The following is a 24,487-nucleotide window of genomic DNA, read 5'->3' on the forward strand; positions in this document are numbered from 1 at the left end:
GATCTTTCTCTTGGATGCATTTATGATGATACAGAATGTTACACAACTTTCCATTCTTCAATAACTAAATGACATACTGGAGGAGAAAGGTCCAGAGGACTACAGTTAGGAGAGCACCCCCCTTAAGTGATGGAATAAGAATTTTCTTTTTTTGCCATTCCTGGGCTTGAGCTCAGGGCTTGAGCACTGTTCTTGAGTTTTCTCAAGGCTAGAAACTTAACACTTGAGCCACAGCACCACTCCCAGCTTTTTCTATGTATGTGGTACCAAGGAATGGAACCCAGGTCTTTGTGCATGCTAGGCAAACGTTACCACTAGGCCAAACTCAGGGCCAAGAAACTAGTATGTTTTTTTTATAGTAACTCCTTTTTTTCCCTCAAAGAATTGAAATAGTTTTAAAAGAGTTCTTAAAATATAAACTCTTTGTTAGTGGGCAAACTTCCAAGCCATTATTCTACAAATACAAATGAAAAGTATTTCCATACTTTATTAGGAAGAGAAGGAAGCAACATTTCAAATTATACTTTGCCTCCACACCTGCCACCTACATATACAGTGTAACCTTGCTGGATGCTGTTTACAGAGTCGGTGCCAAGTTTCACCAGTTGTGAAGTACAGATAAAGTTGTTGTGACAATGAAGTGAATTAACAAATACAAAGCTGAAGACAGTGGCTGGCCCCTGTGTACTAACTGTCTCTGCTCAGGGTATTATCTTTGCACCTAGCAGATCTCAGTCCACATGCACTGGGTAGTCAAGGCTGGGATCTAGGCTCCCTTACTTAGCTTGCTCTGAGGTTTTTGGTAATGTAAACTTGACTCCTGTGGAATGCCCACACCCAAGTTACCAAGAAGCCACCAGCACCTTGGTGAGTGAGGGTTCCCGGAGCTATAAGGCAGGACAGACCTGGCAAGCCACTAAGTCCAAGTTCCATTCTATTTCAGAGTAGACAAGACAGGTAAGATAAAGGGATTCATTCAAAGGCACCCAATCAGTTAAAGACAGAGATGCCAAAAGGAAAACAAAACAAAAACAAAATAAAACATTGTCTCTTTTGTCAGCCCTGGAAATCCTCAGGATTTTCATCTGTAGAAACATTTTTTCTGGTCATTCTGTAAACAACCTAATATAACAATGATTTGCATAATGTTTGCATTAACTTAGGTGTTATAAATAACCTGGACATGATTGGTATTTAAAATGCATAATTAAGAAAACTCATTGGGGGGCCGGGAGTTTGGCCTAGTGGTTAAAGTGCTTGCCTAGCATGCATGAAGACCCGGGTTCGATTCCTCGGTACCACATATATAGAAAAAAGCCGGAAGTGGTGCTGAGGCTCAAGTGGTAGAGCTCTAGCCTTGAGAAAGTCCAAGGACAGTGCTCAGGCCCTGAGCTCAAGCCCAGGACTGGTAAAAAAAAAAAGAAAAAGAAAACTCATTGGTGTTGTATTTTTCATGAATATCAGCAGTGCCACTGCTGTTGGCACTGTTTGGTTTTCTATTTTAACACTGAAGGAGTGACATTATTTCCTATATTTATGAATTTATTATTAAAATCTTGGGGAAGAATAAGAAAAAATGCCTAAAATGTGTGTTTGGGAACTGTTATAACTCCCTTTTCCCCCAAAGTTGGACACCAAGTATATTCCTTAGGTTACTTTCCAGGATTTCACAATTATATAAAATCAGTAAAATAAAATAAAAAGTAGTTGTGTATTAAAAAATAAATAAATAACCTGGAGATGTGGGCTGGGAGTTTGGCCTAGTGGTAGAGTGCTTGCCTAGCATGCACGAAGACCTGGGTTCAATTCCTCGGTACCACAAACATGGAAAAAGCTGGAAGTGGTGCTGTGGCTCAAGTAGTAGAGTTCTATCCTTGAGAAAGCCTAAGGACAGTGCTCAGTCCCTGAGTTCAAGCCTCATGACTTGCAAAAGAAATAATCTGGAGATGATTTAAGGCATACAAGAAAATCTGTGATGGTGGTATGTAAATACATGAATCTTGAGCATCCACATATTTTTGTATCTTCAGAGGGTCCTGCTCTACTTTGCCCATGGATGCCAAGGGACAACACCATCATTTTGCAGTAGCATAATGCCTTTTATTCTTAGATTCTTTTTTTTTTGCCAGTCCTGGGCTTGAGCACTGTCCTTGGGCTTTCTCAAGGCTAGAAACCTAGCACTTGAGCCATAACACCGCTTCCAGCTTTTTCTGTGTATGTGGTACTGAGGAATCGAAACCAGATTTTCAAGCATGCTAGGCAAGCACTCTACCACTGGGCCACACTCCCAGCCCTATATATGTTAATGCCTTTTATTGTTGTCACCCAGTGGCCTATAGACTAGCTGAGATAACACTTACCCATAGCTGGCACAGATTGAGTTTGCTCTAGTTTTCTGCACAGGCAAAGCAGAGTGGACTGAGGCAGCTCTGATAAACAGGATCTGGGGATATTGGCTGCCAGTGTCCTGGAGTCCTAGCATTAATTCTTAGTGAAAAGCAGTCTTAAAAGTTACTAGTCTTTCAGCTGGGTGAGGTAGTTTATGCCTGTAATCTTAGCTTCTCAGGAGGCTGAGCTCTGAGGAGCACGGTTCAAAGGGAGCCTGGGCAGCAAAGTCTCTTTGAGACTCCAATGAACCATGCAAAAACTAGAAGTGGTGCTGTGGCTCAAGTGGTAGAGCTCTAGCCTTGAGAAAATCCAAGGACAGTGCTCAGGCTCTGAGCCCAAGCCCAAGCCCAGCAAAAAATAAATAAATAAATAAATAAATATCAGAGATCAAATCAGATAAATATATGGAGTATAAAAAAAATGGTCTGTTCAGTCAAGTGCAGTAGCTTACTTGTACAATCTCAGCTACTCCGGAGACAGCATTGGAAGGACCACAATTCAAGGCCAGCTCTAGTGAGTCAGCTCTGTTGCATGCTTATCATACCAATCATGTGACAAGCAATAGGTAGGAAATTTGAGGTTCAAATTGGCCGTACTAAAAAAAAATAGCTAAATAAAAAAGAGCTGGAGGTGTGACTTAAGTAGTAGAGCATTTACTAGGATAAGCAAACCGAATTCAGACCCTAGTATTTCCACAAACAAAAAAGTGCTTTATCTCCCATGGAAGTACACTAAGCCAAACACATTGGGGGACCCTGAGTGACCAAATGGCTTCTCCCAGTAGCAGTCACGGACCTTGTATCTTCCGAATTAAAAACGTGCTCTGCGTGGCTTCCCCTGAGTCAGTCAATGCACTGAGATGCCTGCCACTGTCCTTCCAGGAACTTCTCCACCTCTTCCTGCAAAAAGCGGTGTATCTCCCACTTCTAGTCTGACATAGCTTTATTCTTCCAAGTGAAACAAAATCAAAATCTAACTTCCAATGCAACACAACTTCCTGAATAAGCAAAAGATAGTGAAGATTCACATGAGGTCTGAAAGTATATTAAACAAAGAATGTGCTTATAGGACACTTTAAGAGGAAGCTATTATTTTCCAAGGGACAGTTGTATATCCGCTTTTGTGTTCAACTGCTGTCTGGCCCAAACAAAACAGGGCCTGGATAAAGGGAATTTGTTGTTGTTGGTGGTGGTGGTGCTTCTGGGGCTGGATGGCTCTGACCTCAAGTCTTATATTACAGCTCTCTGCACATTAGCAAAACATTCCCTTTTTGTCTCACTTTTCTGTTTTGTGTGAAGGGGATGGATGATCATAGAAAGAATGGCTTAAGTTTTAGAAGTGCATAGCCCAGGCAGCAAGAATTGACAGTTGCTTATTAGAAAAGTTCCAGACTGAACCAAGGCAGAAGATTAAGAGCCTTGTGTCATCAGAGGATGACTCCAGAACTGGCTTTTAGGGAGTGACTCCCTCCTAGCAGCTCAACGAGCTCCCCAGCTGCAATGGGACCAGGTGTGACAATGATGGCTCCACTTGGATCCTCTAGGGCGAGGACAGCATTCACACCTACACTGAAAAAAAAAAAACAAAACCACCCACCTGCAACATGAATGGAGTCCAGGACATGGCAGGAGTCCAACGACCTTCCTCCTCCCACAGTAGTTAGTTACAGTGTTTGAAGGAAGCATTTTGTGTTTTTGTCCGGCTCACCTTGACCCAGTTCACAAACGTGTCCAAGGCTGAACCTTTTGGGGATTGACCTCATTTATATTCCTTTGATGCCCCCAGGTGAATCAGTATAGACCCGTATTGGTCTTAATTCCCTAATCTATAGGCACACAAAGGGATGCTTAAAAGATATCCTAAACTAGTTCACCTTGCAGCTGTTTCTGTGGCCTTAGTTAGTCATCAAGCCCAAGGCATAGCATAGGTTAGAATTAGTTGAGTCTACTTCTAGGTAAGTCTTTCACCAGCAAGGCAGTCATTCAAGTATGCAATGGGTGGAGACTGACATAAGAGCTCATGAATGCAGTCATAATATACTATGAATATTGTGAAACTAGGAAAAATGAGAAAAGGAGTTGGGTTGGTAGGGATGGGAGAGAACGATGAAAAGGGCGATAAGGAGCAAGATAAATTGTACTTGCAAACATTCAATGATTATAACCCCTTTGTATACTACTTAAAGATAACAAAAATATAAAAGAGCCCATCATAAGCTGCCATGTTGGTCATCCAGCGAGTCAGGAATCATGGGGAGTCAAAGAAGAGGGGCTGGGGGCAAGAAAAGGCAGTCCAGTGGGGATGTTCAATTCCTGTTTGTCTTCTTCTCACTCCTTACTAGTGCTGGATTTGTGTGTGCATGGTCTGGCCTCTGCCTGGTGGAGCTCGGAAGTTCCCCTGGGCATAGAGTCTGGGTAAAGTTGTATTAAAGAGTTAGATTTTTTGTGTGTGGTACTGAGGTTTGAACTCAGATCCTCACACATGCTCACTGCTGGTACTCTTATCATTGAAGCCATTCTTCCAGCCCTGCTTTTTTGCTGGTCATTGCTGCTCCATCATTGCGTTGAGTCTGGGATTTTTAACTATTACAGAATTACAGACTGGAAGAAACTAATGACTTCTCTTTCTTCATAACATGACTGTTCAGTTGTGTGGTAATGTCAGTCCTGACAATAGCGACACGTTTGGGTGGGAAAAGTTGAAGAAGCCAAGAAAAGCGGGAGTGTCATGTATCTACTGAACTCTCTGATTATAATCAAAGGAGTTTCTGGAGTAAGAGTGCTGGACCAGGATCCAGAAGGAGCAGGACAAGTTTGGCAGCTTCCCTGTCTGCCTTGTTAGATTCCTTTCAGCTGCATTTCTCAAGAGCAGATTTGCACAATTGCATTTACCAGTTTCCATTGTGACAGTGTATTCCCCTTTCACTTCAGATGTTCAGTAAGGATCTCAATGTTGGACTTGAATTTTTATAGAGAGAAAATATCTTCCTCAACCCACATCATAGTTAGGGACACAGGAGTTCTAAACCTTTTAGAATTCCTGAGAAAGTATCCGGTGATTAGAAATGTCCCGATCACATACCTCTGCTCACCTCGTAATAAAGAAAACATCCACATACACCTTCTCATCACGTAATAAAACCAGTGATTGAGCCACCATAAAAATAGTGATAGCACAAGATTGCTCTTGCCTTCATTTTTCTGGTTTTTGTTGTAGTGTTTCATTGAGCAGGACTGGAGAATTAAATGCTATGCTATAGGCATTAGAGATGTGTATGTATACATGAGCCTTTGTGGATGAGGCAGAAAGAGAGCTTGTTGAAGGAGGAAGAGGAATAAGATGCACACACTAAAGCAATATTGAATGAAATAGTGAGACTCTTAATATATTTGGCTTGTACAGTTTTTACTGATCACCTACTACATGTCAGCATGTAAAGCACTGAATTGTCCTGAGACTATAGCAGTTATGCAGTGGTTTACAATAAGCAAGATATGGAAACAGGTCAGAGGTCAGATGCCCTACAATAAATGTGATTCCTATACACAATGGAATTGTACACAGTCACTAAAAAGAACAATATTTGCAGGGAAATGGATGGCTCAAGAACAAATGTTAAGTGAGGTAAGCCACTTTTGTCTCAGAGAGACAAAAGGCACATGATTTTTCTCTTATACAGAAGTTGGGTCTAAAATATATTTGATCAGTTTTATAGGACTCTAGATACTCATACACACTGAGACCAAAATAGGATACTCTGAGGGAAGAAACACAGTGCACGTGCTCCTGTGCCTTGTATCTATATAAAATTATATGTTCAGTGAAATGAACTCCAAGATATGGGAACAAGAGGTTTCTCTTGCTGCTGTTTCTGTTTTCTTCTTTCTGTGTGGTTTATTTGTGTGTACATCTTTGGAAGGGTTAGAGGAGGACACAAAACTCAGGGGAAGAGAGGTGAACAAGTGCAGTAGTGAGCTCATACACTGATAAACGTGAACTATACGACTCGTGAGAAAAGATTGGCTTTTTGTAGGACATCAACTCAGGTTTTTTATTATAGCAGCACAAAATGGACTAACAAGTTTTGTTGACAGATTTATAGGTAGGCAGTTCTCCTCTGGGAAGCAGAGATGGGTAGGAGGTGTCTGTGATCTTCTTAGTAAAGCTGTTGATAGAGTATTGTGGCACATATATATAAATATATAGAGAGAGTGTACAGAAATCAACTTGATTTTGGTTTGTTTATATCATTTTCTCTCTCCTACCTTTAGCTTCGTTTGCCTGTTCTAGTAGTTCCTTTGCTCAGAACTTCCTATGTCTGTGACTACTTTGTCTCCACTAGAGACAATCTTACTTCTTCCTAGGTAAGTGCATACCTTTTGCTCTTTGTCTTGCTCTACTAGGCTGTCTTGAGCACGGCTGCACAATTTTGAATGGGAGGGACATCATCCTGGTCCTTCATTGTAGGAGAAGAGACTAAGTACTGTGGTACTGGTTAATTTCTTTTTATGACCAACCCTTGTCAGATTGGGAAACATTTTTGTACTCATATGTACTAGAAGGTTAGGCTTTAAAAATCATACGTGAGTATTGAAATTTGTCAAATGCTTTTCCTACATCTGGTATGGTTTGGATAAGTGTCCTCCAAGCCCATGTGTTAAAGGCTCAGTCCTGGGACCTAGAGATTAGCCTAGTGGTAGAGTGCTTGCCTAGCATGCACAAAGACCCAGGTTTGATTCCTCGGTGCCATATACATAGAAAAAGCTGGAAGTGGTGCTGTGGCTCACTGAAAAAAATAATGATGTTGGCTTCAGGAGCCTGGCCTAGTGGTAGAGTGCTTGCTTAACATGCATGAAGCCCTAGGTTCAATTCTTTGGTACCACACACACAGAAAAAACTGGAAGTGGTGCCTTGGCTCAAGTGGTAGAGCACTAGCCTTGAGAAAGCACAAGGACAGTGGCCATGCCCTGAGCTCAAGTTCCAGGATTGGCAAAAAATAATAATGTTGTTCCCAAAAAGATGAGACTATGGTTATTACAAGCAAATTAGGGTGCTTCAGACTGAAATTGGTTCTCAATTTGTGTCAAGAAGATAAAGACAATCATATAAACCAAAAAGTCATCTCAGGTACTTTTATACAATTCCTTTTCCTACAGTAGCTTCTAAGAAATCATACCATTGCCATGAGATTCTTTTGGTGGTTGGGTAAATTTCTTCCCTCTGTCTTCTGACAACCCCTGTGAAATAAGTGGGGAGCTCTCAGAGGACAGACCCTTGTGAGTGAAGAGGCAGCAGTATAGATGGCTGGTCTCTTGTCCAGTGATAGGGAGGAGATTCATCATAAAAATAAAAAATAAAGAAGTTGCTGAAATCTCATTTTTCTGCTGGAGAGCCAGAGCTCAGAAAGAAAGCAAACTATGTGGACACCATATGTGTAGTACCTTGTGGCTCACCGAAAAAGGTTAATTAATAATGATCACAAAACCAAGACGGGTGGGGGGTGTGGGGGGGACGGAAATGGGTACCAAGACATGTGAAAGGGTATCAATGTATGTGAATTAATGCACCTTCTATCTGGCAAATATCATGTAACCCTTTTACTAATTACAATAAAAAAAATAAAAAAAAATAATGATCACATCCCTTCTAATTTCTTGAAGCTAGATAATCACAAGATGGCGCTAAGTACACAGAGGACAAAGCAAGTGTAGTTGCTAGGAGAGCTGTTTAAAACTGCAATTGTAAGGGCTGGGAGCATAGCCTACTGGTAAAACTGCAATTGTGTTCCATTAAATTCTAGAGCAGGTGAAAAAGAAGACCAAAACTCTCAGGACAAAAATATACAGAAGCAGTTATTTTAAAATTATCTCATCAAAGTTATTCATGATGCTTTTCTTTATTAAAGTTTAGGGGTTCTTGTTGATGGTGGGTTAGTTTGAAACCAGGACTTGAACTGTATATCTGACATTGGCTGGGTGCCCTGTGACTTGAAACAGACCTCCAACCCCAAAGCTTAGTATTTTTTTTACTTTAAATCTGTATATAACCTGACAAATGTAACTGTAACCCCTCTATACATTACCCTGACAATAAAATAAAATAAGTCTGTATATAGCACACATATAATTTGTAAAAGTTAATTTGAAAGAGAATCCAGTGCTACCTAAAGTCAAGTAACACTCACACACACATATACATAAGTATATAAATCTTTCAGTTGGGGATGGAGATGTGTTTCAAATCACAGGGCACCTAGCCTTGTTTCACTATTTTCTGGCACAAAACGAGCAATTGATTTTTTCTGTGTATGATCTTGCTTTTCCCCACTTACTCAGAAAATTTCCCTCAAGTGGATTTTAAAGGATGTGTCATGCTAAAATAATCATAGTTAAATAGTTCTACTGTTACCTAAAACTTCAAAAAGCAGACTAAATGTGTGACTCAAGCAGTAGAGCACCAGTCATTAGCAAGAAAGCTACCTGGGAATTCTATGCTCAAATTTCAAGCTCTGGTACCAGCATGAAAAACAACAACCAAAACCCTCAAAAAGCTTGAGGCTTAATAAATTTTATTAGACTTCATTTGCCTATAGTTTTACTTTAAAAAGAGAAATCAAACAATTTTTTGTGGTATTAAAACAATGTAACTTAACTGGTCGAATGTGAGCCAGTGATTCACACCTGTAATCTTAGCTACTCAGGAGACTGAGGCCTGAGGATTGCAGTTCAAAGCCTACACAGAAAAGTCCTCATGAGAATCCTATCTCCAAATAACCATTCAAAAACTGAAAGTGGAGCTGTGGCTCAAAGTGGTTAGGAGTGCCCAGGCCCTGAGTTCAAGTCCCACAACTAACAACAACAACAAAAGATTCAGACAAAATAATATATCTCCATATCTTAGACATAAAAAAGAACAAACAAACCCAAAATTAGCAGACAGAAAAATAGAACAGAGAAAAAATTAATGGAGATTAAAAATAATAACAAGGCTGTAGGCATGGCTAAAGTGATAAAATACTTGTCTAGCAATCAAGGAACCTCACCTCAAACCCCAGGACTTTGGGGGAGAAAACTGTAGTGACTCAAGTCTGTAATCCTGGCTGCATTACTTGGTAGGTGGAGCTTGGGAAGGTCTCATTACTACATCTCATTCTGTATAGTTTGCTCATTTCAACAAGGTCGCTGGTTTCTCCAGGTGCACCGACAACTGGGAGGTTAACTGCCTCTTATTCTCTTGACTGTAATCACCTGACTGTCCTCCAACCAGCCAGTCACATAAGGAACTGTGCACTCAATATGCAAAGTCCATTTGGTCTGTTTCAGCCCCCAGGGGCAATAGGGACAAGGGAAGAGAAGGCCTGACTATGCCACCACCACCACTCCCACGGTCTCTCTCTGCCTCTCTCATTTTTCTCAAGGATGATTTTGACACACTGAACATACTGGTTTGTAGAGGTAGGTCAAGAGAGGACTCACTGAAACACAATTACTTCTCCAGCCAGATCACCTTCTCATTCTTGAAAGATTAATGAAGCTGTGTGCTGGTGGCTCACACCTGTAATCCTAGCTTCTCAGGGGATCTGAAAATTGTGGTTTGAAGCCAGCCCAAGTAAGAAAATTCATGAGACTCTTACCTCTCCAAAAAGTCAGAAGTTCAGGGCTGGGAGAGTGGCCTTGTGGTAGAGTGCTTGCCTAGCATATGTGAAGCCCTGGGCTCGATTCCTCAGTACCACATACACAGAAAAGGCTGGAAGGGGTGCTGAGGATCAAGTGGTAGAGTGCTAGCCTTGAGGAAGCTCAAGGACAGTGGCCAGGCCCTGAGTTCCAGCCCCATAGCTGGCAAAAAGAAGCCTGAAGTTCAGCTGTGGCTCAAGAGGTAGAGTGCCAACCTTGAGTGAAATAGTGAAGTCTGAGTTTGAGGCCCTGAGTTTAAGTCCTAGGACTGCTGCCCTCTCCCAATGAATTCATGGAAGAATAATGGTATTGTTTCCATTGTTTACTTAAAGTATTTTGAGGTGAATTGACATCACTGAAATGCTTTTGTTTCAAATATATAGTTAATGACCAATGATGAACATATATACCTCCATAACTATCACAATAATCAACATTTAAAACTTTGTCACTCCCAGAATTTCTTTTGCTCTCCATCTGATGCAGCCTCACCTGTCTGGGGTTTAACCTTGAGATTTGCCTTTTCTAGATTTGCACATAAGACTACATAATCCTTTGAGTGTTAACACAGACGGGTGTTCTTTGGTAACATCCAAGTCTGCTTTTCTTTCTGTTGCTAAATGGTTATCACTCTGTTCATGGATCACAGTTTATTTAACCATCGGTAATTAGTGGAATTGGCTTATTCCCTGTTTCAAAAGTAAAGCTGCTAAATAAAAAGTTTCTGCACAGATAAAAGCATAACTACTAAAGTAGAAAGCCAACCAAGTGGGAAAAGATAGTTACCAATAATACATCAGACAAATGCTTAATATCCAGTATCTACAGGGAACTCAAGAAACTAATCCTCCCCCCAAACCCAACAAACCAATCACTAAATGGGCAAGGGAACTAAAGAGAAACATCAAAAGAAGAGGTTAAAATAGCAGAAAAGCATATGAGAAAATGCTCATCATCCATGGTCATAAAGGAAATGCAAATAAAACAATCCTAAGATACCCAGTAAGAATGGCCAAGATTTTGAACTCAGACAATGACAGATGTTGGCAGGGTTGTGGAGAAAAAGGAACCCTACTGCACTGCTGGTAGGATTTGTAAGCAAGTTCAGCCACTCTGGAAAGCAGTGTGGAGGTTTCTTAAAGAGCTGAAAATAGACCTTCCCTGTGATCCCTCCATACCACTCCTAGGCATCTATCCTGAAAATCATGACCCAAGATATGATAAAGACACCTGCTCAGCTATGTTCATCTCTGCACTATTCACAATAGCCAGCGATGGAAACAATCCAGATGCCCTACTGCAGATGAATGGATACAAAAAATGTGGTATATTTATAAAATGGAATTCTACATAGCCAACAGACAAGATAAAATAATGGCATTTGCAGAGAAGTAGATGAATCTAAAGCGAATCATGTTGAGTGAGACAAATCAAGGCCAAAGGAACAAAAGGCGCATGGTATCCTTAATATGTGGCTATTAAATCCAAACAGTACAAGAGTGATGACTCAATATTTGCATACCCAATGCTATGGACAAGGTATTGGAAATATAAACACAACTACATAGACATAAAAAGTTATGACTCCATAGACATGTTTTATTATATAGATTAATATGTATCTATGACATATAAACCCTCAGCCTAATTTTAATTATGTTCTAAAATCTAAGTGCCAGTGATTGTATATAGAGATTCCCTTCTTGAACACTTGTTTGTTAAATATGTCATTTGAAATATGATGTAATTATTTAATTAAAAAAAAGTAAAGCTGCTCTAGACACCCAATTACAAGGCTTTGCACACATGCATGCTTTTACTTATCATAGGTAAATACTTAGGAGTAGAATACAGGATTATATGGTGGTGGTATGCTTATTTTTTAGGGAAATCACCAAACTATTTTCCAAAGTAGTTATAGCATTTTTGTACAGCTCCACACTCTCCCATCACCTTTGTCCAGCTTTGTCATTTGCCCTGTCCTAGCAAGTACTGTGTGTTCACATATCTCAGATCTCATTATGGTATTGATTTTTTATTTCCTTAATGAGTGCATCCATTTCATATGATTGATCACTCATATATTGTCTTTAAAGTCTTCAGATCTACTTAAATCACTGCCTCGTTATTGTACTTTGAGACCAGTTTTTCTGATGTAGCTGCCTTCCAAGTAGCCCCCTGCTGGGCCTGCTTGGTGTATGTGCATGTGTGGGGATGATAGAATGATTGTCTTCTCATTATTGCACTGTACATTTTCTTTCTTTCTTTTTTTTTTTGCCAGTCCTGGGCTTGAGCTCAGGGCCTGAGCACTGTCCTTGGACTTTCTCAAGGCTAGAGCTCTACCACTTGAGCCTCAGCACCACTTCTGGCTTTTTTCTATGTATGTGGTACCGAGGAATTGAACCCGGGTCTTCATGCATGCTAGGCAAGCACTTTAACCACTAGGCCAAACTCCCGGCCCTGCACTGTACATTTTCTTTTCGATGACAAATAAAATTGTAAGATACTGTACTGTGGATTTTGTTCTCTTGCTACATTTCTTTTCCTTTTTTCCCTCCCTCCCTTCTCTCTCTCTCTCTCCTCTCTCTCTCTCCTCTCTCTCTCTCTCTCTCTCTCTCTCTCTCTCTCTCTCTCTCTCTCTCTCTCTTTCGTTTCCTTTTTCTCTCCTTATGTTGCCCATGTTAGCTTTTGTTCTGCCTCCTGTGACAGCTTCCCAAATACTGTCTCCATGCACCATTTTTTTCTTTTCATTTTAAATTTAAAGGAACTTTAAGTAGTTGTATAAATTCAACAAATCAGTTTCTAATCAGCATCACTTCTTTCATCATTCTCCCCCAGACTCTCCTGGTATCTACTTTTTCTCTGGCTCAGGAGCTTAAACTCAGGGCCTGGGAATGTCCCTGCACTTTTACCACTCAAGACTAGCAATCTGACACTTGAATCACAGCTCTATTTCCAGCTTTTTGATTGGAGATAAGAGCCTCACAGTGGTACAGGCATGTACCACTAGCACGTGGTTTTCATAGTATCTTTTGAAAACCAGTTATTCAGATTTTGTTTTCCTAGTGATGTTTCTGCATTCTGCAAGTAAAATTGCTTATCGCAACCAAACTCATGAGGACATTTTCCTCTTTCATTTTGTAAGTGCACAGTTCTAAACTCTGTATTTAGACCCATAGAATATCTGAACTAATTTGCTTGAGCTCGGTTAGTTTTTTAGGCTGCTGTAGCAAGTTATTACAAATGAGGTATTGGCTCATTGCTGTAATCCTAGCTACTCATGAGGCTGAAATCTGAGAACTGAAATTCAAAGCCAGCCTGGGCTAGAAAATTGGTGTGACTCTTAGTTCCAAGTAAGAACCTGGGCTAGCCTTGAGCAGGATAGCACCCATGCCCTGAGTTCAAGCCCCAGAACGGTCACAAAAATGACAGCTGTTGATTTACCCCCAGTTCTAGATGAAAAGCCTGAAACCAGAAGATTCTTGTGAGAAGTTTGCCACTTGTATCCTGGTGCTCCTTGGCTTGTGGCCGCACAATTCCACTATTTTTCCTTCCTCACATGGCTTTCTCCCGTATGTCCTCCTCTCCTATCCCTGCCTTTGTTTTTACAGGTACTGAAGCTTCAGATATGAATGCATATTTGGAGATCACAACCCAGTCTCCTGTGTTGGAATGCAGTGTGAAGTTTATTTTTCTATCAGAGTATCCACTGTCCTACTGTTGTTTGTTGAAAACTCATTCGTTTCCCATGAAGTCACCTTGGAAGCCTTTCTGAAAAGAAAAGACCACTTAAATGTGGGTCTCTGTGAGCTGTCTGCCATGTCATCCATCTCTGTGTTTTTCTTTATATAACATCTACCCACCTGATTACTGTAGCTTTAGTCAGTACTTTTTCCTTGTGGCCAGGAGATATAAATTCTTATTTCTTTTGCAAAAAGATAATTTGAATTCCTAGACATACCTTAGAACCAGTTTGTAGATTTCTAGAACACACAGTGGCCATGATGGAATTAAATCTCTTTTGTGAAGAAAATATTCTCAATGTTAAATGTTTAGTTTGTAGCTTTTATTACCGCATACTATGTCTATTTCACTTTTTAAAAATAGATGCTGTACATGGGAATGCATGCAGCTTCTGGCGTCACAGTGGTTCTCCTGACGCCTCCCACAGCTGGCGAGGGAGGTGAGGCCTGGCCGCCGGCGCCACCTATACTGCAGCTTTTTAATGTGCATGAGAGGCCCCCCCTCAGTAATAACTTTCTTTTAACTGCAAACCTATAAATTTCATTTTTATTTTATAAATGAACAGGGTTTTAAAATGCTCAACTTTGATTTTTTTTTCAATTGTACTGAAGGCCTTAAAAAGCTACATTAAGTGTAGCTAAAATTATTTACTGGACTGAAAATTAAAATGTCACTTCCAAATTTTTTTTTGGCTACACATTTGCATTCAGTTAAGGGAGAAAAATAAAACCTGCACAACCTGCACAAAATAAAACCTGGTGCTCAATGAAACATAACGATTTCATATGTTTGTTTCATCTTGAGATTGTGACCGGCAAGTCTTTCACATTCTCATCTGAAGTGCACAGCAGAGAATGAATCAATAATACATTTTTAAGTACCAGACAGCTGTACCTTTATCTGGTATTGTAAAGATGCACCTATGGTACGTTTATTAATGTTGAAATAATGTAAAACATGAATAAATGTGCAAAACCACAGTCCTAATGCACCATATGCACTCTGATACCTTAAAATTTTTTATAAATAATAAAATATTGAAGCTACAAAAAAAATTAGATGCTAACCTAGGTTTTTCTTTTCTTCTAATGCCCGTATTTGGAGCTTGAACTAAGCACCTGGGCACTGTTCTTGAGCTTTTTCATTCCTAGCTTTTTTGCTGATTCAGTTAAAAGAAGAATCTCTTGAACTTTCCTACCCGGGCTGGCTTTGAACCAGTATCCTCAATATCTCAGCCTCCCAAGAAGCTAGAATTTCAAGCTTGAGCCACCAGTGTCTAGCCACAAAACAACAATTATTGTAAAAACGTCTGTGCTTTTCTGAGTTTAATTGCAAGGGTTGGTGGATGGAAGGAAAATTAAATAAAGGCAGTCACCCTGTTGGTAGCCATGAAGTGACCTTATTCTATTGTAAAGCTAAAATCTCAGTGCAGGAGGAGTGAAAAATTTATTTCCATTTCTTGACAATGTGGGGGATAATTATCTCCTTGCACCTGTGGGAATTTAACACCCACAGCTGGAATGAGGTCCTCACCAGGTCCTGATTTTCCCATTTCCTCCTACTGAGTAGTTGGGATTACAGATGTGACATCCTGCTCCTTCCTAGCTCCTCTTTCTCAAAAAGAATATTTTTTTTCTCATGATACTGTCAGATAGTGCTCACTTAAAGCATAATTGGCTATCCTCTGTCCTTGCCCATTGAATGGTCTCTTTATGGTTGGAATTAGGAAAGCATATTACTATTGTCTAATTGACACTGCAGGATTGCGAAGTTTGTAATGGAACTCATTGTGATGCTTGCAGATGATGCTGTCACCGCCCATGCCATGAAGACTAGAAAGGATGACCAAATGGACTGGTAAGACCTCAGAAGTTTGCTGTAAGCCTCTCTCCATCCACAGTTATTTGCACCCCAGTATCACTATATGTAGAGACCTGTGACCTAGTTTGCTGTGACCTAAGCAATAGTATATCCTTATAGTTAAGCAATTGAGTCACAGCAAATTAGAACAATGGAACTTCAAACACAGGCTGTCAACCCTTCAGACCACACCCATATATTAGAAGTGGTGATTGCTGCCAATCTGATTATTTCTGGAGAGAACTTCCATTTTGGTGGGGCTATAAATACACACTGCACAGTTGTAAGGGTTAAACAACTTAGGTCTAGAGGAGTAGCTGATTACTAGAATCTTGCTCCACTTCAGTAAGCTGTATTGAATATAGTAGTTCTCTGTAACAAACTCCATTCAGTACCCAGCTACAAGAGCCTGCCTGAGTTCCTCCTGGCATTTGGCAACTCAACTTCTTTTCCCCTCTGATCTCTTTTCTGACCCTCCTTGAGCCATTCAGCCATTAACAGTGAGCTGAAATGTCTGGCAGCTTGGAAGACACTGAAGTAACAGCTCCTTCCCACAGGGTGAAAATGTTAGCTTAATTTAGAGGCATTGTAGCTCTAAGAGTGGGGAGGGCCTTGGTGGCAATGAGAGCATTGCATGATGAAGGGGAGAGGGTCTCTGTGGAGTTATCTATGCGCCTCCATGTTCTCTGTGAGTCTCCATCATAGGTCTGGGAATTCCTGCAAGTCTCTGTGGTGGATTGCGGATGTGTGTGCATGCATGCGGATGTGTGTGTGCACACACCCGTGGGAGGTGGCGGCTTTGGTCAACGAAGGTCTCTGTGGGATCTCATGGTTCACAGCTTCACTGTCTAGCAGGAGAAACCACAGCAAGTTGCCCACTGCTGCCTCTGGTTGGTTCCCTAGATGCATGGTTACACTGGTACCCACAGGATCCCTGGAGCTCATGTCCACATCTTACCCACCCAGGACCTACCTCGCATTTCCCTGAGATAACCACGCAGTTCAGTCTCAAGGATTCTGGTTCCTCGCTTATTACTGGGCCAACCCTGAAGGTCACTGTCATTAGGATAGACTAGACCTGACCAAGGCTCTCCTTGACACACCTACATACACCAAGGGGCTTCTGGCCCCACATGTGGGACCATGGTAGACTTGGATGAAGGGCCATGCTGTTCCATCTGGCTCAATGGCATTTGAATGTAAGAAAAAATGTGGCCTCGGGAGTGATGTAGCCCACTGGGTGTGGAATCCAGTGTGGGATGGTGGCTCCTCTTACTATCTTGGCTTCTATTTCTGTGAACAGACCCTGTGATGAGGACACTTGGGCTAAAAGCAGAGCAAGGCCCAGCAAGACCATTCCTGGGTTGCCCCTCACCCTGAGCGAGCAGGCATTTTGGACAATCACTTTACCTGTGTGGACCAGTCATGTCTGTGGTCCTTTTTCCGGTTATGTCTGGGGCAAAACGTAGGAACTAAAGGCCATCCCATCTTTTGGTCCTCACATGTCCCTTGTGAGGCTGTAGGCTACAGCCAAGGTTTCCTAGACCTCATTTGTGCACCATTGTCAACCTATTCTTTCTGGGATTTGAAGAGGTGACATGAACTTTTAATTTTGTTTGCCTGTCCTGGGGCTGGGTGTTCTCCCTGAGCATTTTTTTGCAAGCAATCTGTCACAGCTCCATTTCTGGCTTTTTTTGTAGTTAATTGGAGTTAAGTCTCATGCACTTGTCTAGGATTGCAGGCACGAGCCACAGACCCCATGCTGCTTAAACTTACTTCAAAAGGTTTTGTCTCCTCTTCCCTCTGCATTGGAGATGAAGGGGCATTTCCAAGTCTGTGATCTGGGACTCCATACCTGGGAGCAAGTCCTGGGGATGGGGCCCGGGGGAATGGCTCAGTCCCTGAGGTCTCAAGACTCCAGGCCAAGAGCACTGGTGTTTTCTGTCCCTAGCAGTAATGATAGTGACCCTTTGCCACTGTGCCTCCATTAATTAAACCTTAATTCTCCCATCCCCCCCTCTGGGTATATCTCCTCCCTCTCATGTGTTATATTGTACAGAGTTCTGCTTCAGAACTGTGACTCCCCCTCACCCCTAGGCAGAATTGTAGCATTCATGCTGGCCTCCGCTCTAGAGATAGAAGGCAGAGGTGATACTGCTGTGCTGTCCAGGCTGAGCTACAGGGGCTGGCTGGCTGACTCCTCCGTCTACTCCAGCCTCCATCAAGGCGAGCAGGGCATTTGGGAACAGGTGACCTTTATTCTTCCCTAGGAAATCCAGGGGGAAAGCCCAGGGCTACTATACTATACTTTAAATATTCCCTCACTCTCTTTGGGACATCTCTAGTACCTCTCTATATCCACTCCCACAACTGCACAGAGTTCTTAGAATGAGCAGGAGGAGAAGCCAGGTTGAACCAGATGCCAGGATGTGGTTTCATCCTCAGTGGCCTCATCCTGACAAATCGTAAAGGTTTTCTCTAGTGTGTTTCTAGTAATGGACGTTTGAGGGACAGTGAGAGACTTGGGTAGAGGTTGAGTCCTCAGAGCCACTGTCCCCGCCCTGTGTCCCCATCTTTCTAGAAGCTATTTGTAGGGACATCCAAATGCTGACTTCCCTATACCCAGTGGGCACAGAGTGGGGAGGGAGAGGGAGAAAGCTCATTTGGGGGGATGCAATGAAACAAATTTATTAGAAGCAATACAGATTTGGGTATTGCTTTCCTCAGCAAGGAAAACCACCAGAAACAATCTGGTCACCCAGACAAAACAGATTTCTAGTGGTAGTGTATTGGGTGATGGAAAATGTGTCCAGAGTTGTGTCCCCCACCCAGCCTGTCCAAGCAGGGTCTGACTAGGGAAACGGGCTCTCTGGACAGCAAGGATTGAGTACTAGCCTTGTTTGTGGCACATCCGTTCTTAGTAGAGTGGCCATTGCCTCTGTGACTGGCCTGATGACCACAGCTCACGCCTATCATTACTGGGGTTCGTTCTGGATCAGAGGGGTGCACATGATTATTAGCATGTGTGTCCTGGTAATTAGAGCGTATGCCCTGGTAATTAGAGCATATCTCCTGGTAATTAGAGTGTATGTCCTGGTAATTAGCATATGTGTCCTGGTAATTAGAGCGTATGTCCTGGTAATTAGCATATGTGTCCTGGTAATTAGAGCGTATGTCCTGGTAATTAGCATATGTGTCCTGGTAATTAGCATGTATGTCCTGGGATTCTTTTCCATGGTAGTGCCAAGGCCCTGTCTTGTTCAAGAGTATCTGCCCACCAGGCTTCCTGAGTGTCTGGGCTTCCCTTGCCCCACTGTCTGTGCATAGTTTGCTAGCTTCTGCCCCTCGGCTCTGAATAGTGGCTAATGGGCACTCAACTCTCGGCCGGGAGTCTTCTTTGTCTTGGCTTTTTGGATCAGGATGAAGAAACTGCAGAGTGTTCTGTATTTTTGTCTTTTCTGAAGGATGTGGTCCCATTTTGTGGGAAATCATCTTCCCACTGGAGCCTACTTTCCTATCTTGAGGAGAAGGGCTTGATTCCCAACTTTGGGAAGGCTTTACCCTTCCCTGGAGTACTGGACCAGACTTTCCGCAGTCCTGTCTATCAGCATGGAAATCAAACGTGTTGCTTAGGTTTTGTCCTTGAGCTTTAACTCTGATGTCGCTGGTCTCTTGTTTCCCTTGGCTCTGTCCTTTCATCCAAAGGTCACAAGGGATTTGGGAAGTTGCTGGGTTTCTTCTGGTTTGACACGTACTCTGGGTGCTGGTTAACGAGGCCTTAGGAGACAGGTTGTCTGTGATGGGAGGCTTGTCCGTGTAAATGTGTTGAAAGTTGTCAGTGGCTGGGTTTTGTGGCTGTTTTAAGTCAATCCCCAGTTTGCACTGGATCTCACAAATCACCTGGGCTTTCTGTTGAGCATATCCAGGGTCTTGTGAAAATTTTCTGGAGAAGGGGCTATTACTTGTCCCCTGAGACTCTGAAGTCTTCAGATTCATGTGAGTTATTTGAGAGATTTGTAACAGACTCGTTTCTGCTGGTAATTCCGGTTTAGGAGGCATCTCCTTTTTTACCTCTGCTCTTTCCTTGGTATTTCTGGTCATGGGAGGTGGGAATGCTGATTTTATCTTGAGAGTGGTCCCATTAAAGGAAGTGTCTCTTGAAACCATGTCCACACTCTCCTCCTGTGACTTATGACTGGACATTACTGGACTGGGACTTGGCTCCTGACCGCCCTTCACAGACTCCAGGACAGTCCTCCGTTGCCGAGTCCTGCTTAGGAGACTGGAGGTGCTAGGCTGACGGGACAAGCTGTTCTTCTGTTCAGACAGGCAGGCCTCTAGATACCTATGGCTGACATGAGATGGATTATGTCCCTGGGACCTCTGTATTTCTGCAGGTGAGGGGGCAGAGAAGAGGAGCTTCAAGGAAGCTACTGATAGGCTCCTTGCTTCTTCCTTCCCTGAATCTTTCTGACTGCATTCATCAGGCTTGGCCACCTCAGAATCACAGGAGCCTGAGGGCGAGCCAGGCTGTGGAAGAGGTGAGGCTGGATCTTCGAGTACATTGAGACTGGAGTCGCGGGCCTGCAGCTGGGGATACCATCGGTGTTTCATCCAGCATCTTACAGTGTTGGTCTCTAACATAAGGCGACTTTCAGTATCAAGAAAGGAAAGCTCCTTGAAGGTGTTGACCCTGGATGGCTGATTTGTGCAGGATACTACATGTGGTTTTGCAGGGGCACTGGGCTTGGAGAAAGCATGGCTTCTAGTAAGCAAGGATTGACGCACACGCACTGGAATCATGCCCTGCTTCATCTGCTCCAGTTTCCTTTCCAGGTGGACCTCCAGGAATTTCTTATCTAGTGTTCTGGGTAAGTGACTTCTTGAATACTTCTTGGGCATCATCCAGTCACTTTTTGAAACATGAGTGTGCTCTAGCGGCTCCAGATCTTGCTCTATGCCCTGGCATGGGCTGTCCGGGTTGTCTAGGTGGGAGGCTGCTTGGACTTGGTCAGAGCATGTGGGCCCTATCTTGCTTTCACAAGTGAGTGCTGTGGGCTGAGAGGTCTGGGGGAGGAGCTCATGCTCATTCTGTGGCTGGCACTCATATTTTCCTGGGAATTTCTCCTGATGCTGCATCAGCTGGGATTCTGGGATTCTGGGGGAAGGGAAGGGCTGCCATTTAGAGTCGGTGGCTTCCTCTGGAAGGGAAGGTTTTTCCTCGGGTTTCTGGCACTCAAGGATGGTAGAATTCCTGGGAAAGGTACAGTCTAATTTATTCATCTGGGGGGCCCTGCTTTCCTGGGGAAGGAGGAGAGTGGTTTGATCAGTGATCTCCTGAGTTATTTCCAACTTAGAGGTTAAAACTTCCTCACATTTCAGTTGCTCTTTTAAGGACCATTCTAGATCCCACCGTTCAGATGTCATACCTGATGTCCTACAGGAATTAATCTGTAGTGGAGCAGAATGCAGCTGGTTTGAGAATGAGTATGGGAAGTGATCCTCTGTCAGGACTTTAGATGCTGGTGGAGACAACTTTTGCGTATTAAGCTGGGATTGAGCAACATCCTGAGGCCGAGAAAGATGTACCGTTCCGTTAGGTGGAGATTCAGTTAAGAAAACATTATTAAATGTGAAGGGTTTCGTTCCACGAGAGGAAGACCTTGGTTGGAGCCAGGCTGAAGCCACCAGAGACTCACTATGCAGCGAGGGTAGGCCCCAGAAAAACTGGCTGCGTTTCAGGTCCCCAGGGTCTAACTCATCCTTGGAGTAAAAGCCCTGTGGATAAGTGGGCTGCTGCCACATCTCTGTTTTTGCTTCCCACAGGAGATTTTTCACGATGTGTCTCTCATTCTGTGACTTCAGTAGGCTCCCCAGAGAACCTGGAGGATAGCCTGTGCTCAGTGGTGTGAAAAATGGCCCACCCTTTCCTTTCTCCTTGCATAGTTTTTGGCTCACTTTTTTGGAGATAAACATCTCCAGAAGTTGAATGTTGTTTTTAATAAAGGAGATGCCTCCAGCCACTGTCTGCCAGAATCTAGAGTCTCTCTGGAAGGAGATTTCTGTTGGTTGTGGGAACATACTTTCTGGCCGGAAGGTGGTGCCATATGCCCAGGTGCGTAAAAATAAGGTTTTGGCAGATTCCCACCAGCAACACAGCAAATAAATTACACGGTGAAAACTGTAAAGGCCCAAGGTGGTCCAGGGGTAAAGGATCATATCGGCATTTTCTAAGAAGTAGCTCCAGGGGAAAGTCCCCAGGGAGATCCCATTAAAGTTAGATTGTTTTCCTAAGTGGTGTAGATGCAAAGAACACTCAGTCAGAGGGGCCAGGGAAACCCGTGGCAAGCTAGGGGAAGGACTTTCTGCCCTCTGTTCAAGTGTCTGCTGGGCTCTTTTGGTATCAGGTTTCAGCGACTCATTTGTGGCATCGTTATGTAAGCGTTGATGAAGATCCTCTTGGTCCTGGAGTTTCCCTAGGTAGCTGCAGGAGACAGGAGGCAGGAGGCGGCCAGGTGAGCAGCTGCAGCTCTTGTCCCCTCCACAGCCAGCCACACTGACTTCAGAAAGCCTATTGTCTCCCCAGCTGTTGTCACACCCCGCCACACCCACCTGTGCCTCCAGGGGCATCCTACGCAGGAATAAAAGCACAAACATTGACAAGTTCCTTACTTTTGCAGAACGAAAGCCAGATTCAGAGTGACCTCCAGTTTTTCCAGGCAGTCTCTGGTTACTAGAAATGGAGATTAGATTATGGAGAAGGGAAGAAGCTGGGATGTTATTGAAGGACGTGGGATGGCCCTTCGATGAGGAAGCAATTGGACTCTTGAGCTAAAGTCTCGAGTGACCACAGTCATATACTGGTGACAGTATGAGGACCGCCTAGGAAGGGGCAGGACCTCCTCACCACCTTGAGCCAGCCTCCATGACCTTCTGATCTCCCCTGTGGAGAAATGGGCTTGTCCTCTCCAAGAGGATGGTCTCAGGGAAGGGTCCACACATGAGCTCACAGTTCCTACCTCCAAATCAAAGCCATACACCTCCCACCCTCCCACCCTTCTCAGGTCCTATTCTCCAGCCCTTACAGCTTCATCACAGCACAAAAACCTGAGGCATTCCCAGTCCTGATTTCCTTCCCTGGTGCCTCCATCTCAGGGGTCTGTAATTCACAACCTCCGAGACTTGGCTCTGATGGTCAGGGACAGATGAGTTCAAATCCCCTCAGAGGTTGAAGGGCAAAAGCCTACCTTCCCGGGCATCACTCCTCTTCCTGCACCTTCTCCGCCATTTCTTCCCCACATGAGTCTGAGATACAAGAGAGAGAGAGACTGAGGCTCTTTCCACCTGCTGTGGACAATCCCTGTTCCGGTACAGTATGACATTCTGCCTCCCCCGTGTCCTTTCCTTTGTTTTTAGCATGGCTGAAAGTATTGTTTTCCTCGGAAAGGACACTGCTTTCTATGCAAGTCTCACCATGGGTGGCCTCAGAGAGTTTATTCAATACCAGGGACTCAACTCTGCAGATGTTTCTTGTCTAAAGCTTGGCTTCTGCTTCCTAAGGCCAGAGGCCACCCCAGCCTCTGGTGGTAGGTTGTTGGGAGTCAAGCACAGCTTTCTGATCAACCCAACACTGAGAAAAAGTGTGTTCCTCAGGACCCTGCCATGACAAGGGACCAGCGAGCTAGTGCTCGATTCCTCAACTCTTGGGAGCCCAGTGCTTGGCTACAGAATTTCAGTATTTGCCACACGTGCACAGAGGATCTGAGCTCGGTAGATGACTGCATGCCGCTCTCCTCCTTTGCTCTCTTTCCAGTGCCTAGGAGACGAATGCTGGCTCTTTCCCTGAGATTTCCCCTCTCCAGACCTTCAGAGTTCTTTTGGAAAAATGGAAACATCAGTAGAGACCCATTTTTGTGAAATGCAGCATAAGGGTTCTTACCTTCCCCGGCCTTTTCCTTTTTGCAGATGTAGGTAAAAATCGATTCCTCTGCAGATAAGGGATTAATAAGTGGAAGAGCCCCACTCCACAGACAAAGGCAAGGATCATATCCATTGCCCATGTCGTGATGCTTGTGGACCTGGGGTTCAGCCATGCCATGAAAACGCTCTTCAGAGGAGAGAGAATATTCTCCATCATCTGAATCGCAGTACTGCTCGCAGGCACTGACCTGGGATAAGCTGCCTTTGGGAGCAGGCAGTGAGACTCATGCTTACATCACAGAAGGGTGGCTTGGTCACAAAGAGCTTCTGAGAGGGGGTGGGGGAGGGGAAGCAGAGCCTGCACCACAGCCCCTCCCCTGCTTCCCGCTCAGCACATCTTCCACTTTTCCAGGCTTTTTTAGATCCCACTGCCACCTCCACCCATGCCAAAGACAGATCTCATGCCATACCCTGTTGAACCAAGCCACTGGCTGCCTTCCTGGAGATCACTCCTGGAGTTCCATCTGTTTCGTAGCCTTTGAAAAACTGGGCTTGTTTGTTTTTGTTGTTTCCCAGAGATTTCTTCTGTCTGGATCTCCTCTGTCTGCAACTCCAACTTTTCCACAGAATGTGTTCATTCCTTGTGTCATCTCAGATATGAACTCCTATTCTTCTTGGCTTTGTGAATTTTAAATAGAATTAAAAATAATTTCAAATTAATTTTCTGTTATAGGGTCTTTAATACTTATCTTCAGAACTTCAAAAGGCTAAACAGGTGTAAGAGTTGAATCTATAAAGGATTTTTTATTGTCTTTAGTTGTACAAAGATTTCAGTTCAATATGAGTGCATCAGATACTTTTGGATCCTCGTAATTTTTCTTAAAATCAATGAAAAAAGTTTA

General features: G+C 43.3%; 1 protein-coding gene and 1 long non-coding RNA gene across 3 annotated transcripts in view; one reads left to right on the forward strand and one right to left on the reverse strand.

Annotated features, from left to right (window-relative positions):
* Window positions 1-24,487, forward strand: part of LOC150042610 (uncharacterized) — a 36,257-nt gene that overhangs the window by 4,625 nt on the left and 7,145 nt on the right. For both annotated transcript variants that reach the window (XR_016533590.1, XR_016533591.1), the window contains exons 2-3: window positions 6,660-6,752; window positions 15,608-15,662. This is a non-coding gene — a long non-coding RNA (uncharacterized LOC150042610). The remainder of the gene's footprint in view (window positions 1-6,659; window positions 6,753-15,607; window positions 15,663-24,487) is intronic.
* LOC150042611 (spermatogenesis-associated protein 31E1-like) lies at window positions 16,499-23,811 on the reverse strand. The gene is made up of 5 exons (XM_090324069.1): window positions 23,605-23,811; window positions 22,913-22,970; window positions 22,338-22,398; window positions 18,645-22,149; window positions 16,499-16,513 (listed from the first exon to the last, which is right to left on the reverse strand). The coding sequence occupies exons 1-5, from the start codon at window positions 23,800-23,802 to the stop codon at window positions 16,499-16,501; spliced, it is 3,837 nt and encodes a 1,278-aa protein (XP_090180195.1). The 5' UTR covers window positions 23,803-23,811.

This window comes from Megascapheus bottae, chromosome 34 (assembly GCF_031878675.1).
Source record: "Megascapheus bottae isolate mThoBot1 chromosome 34, mThoBot2.hap1, whole genome shotgun sequence".
In the NCBI taxonomy this organism is placed as follows: Eukaryota; Metazoa; Chordata; class Mammalia; order Rodentia; family Geomyidae; genus Megascapheus; species Megascapheus bottae.

Coding starts and splice junctions, on each gene's coding strand:
- LOC150042611 (XM_090324069.1), bottom strand. CDS start 23,802: ATGATGGAGAATATTCTCTCTCCTCTGAAGAGCGTTTTCATGGCATGG. Junction 22,971..23,604: donor AAAGGAAAAGGCCGGGGAAG/GTAAGAACCCTT, acceptor CTTGTATCTCAG/ACTCATGTGGGGAAGAAATG. Junction 22,399..22,912: donor GAGGAGTGATGCCCGGGAAG/GTAGGCTTTTGC, acceptor CTCCATTTCTAG/TAACCAGAGACTGCCTGGAA.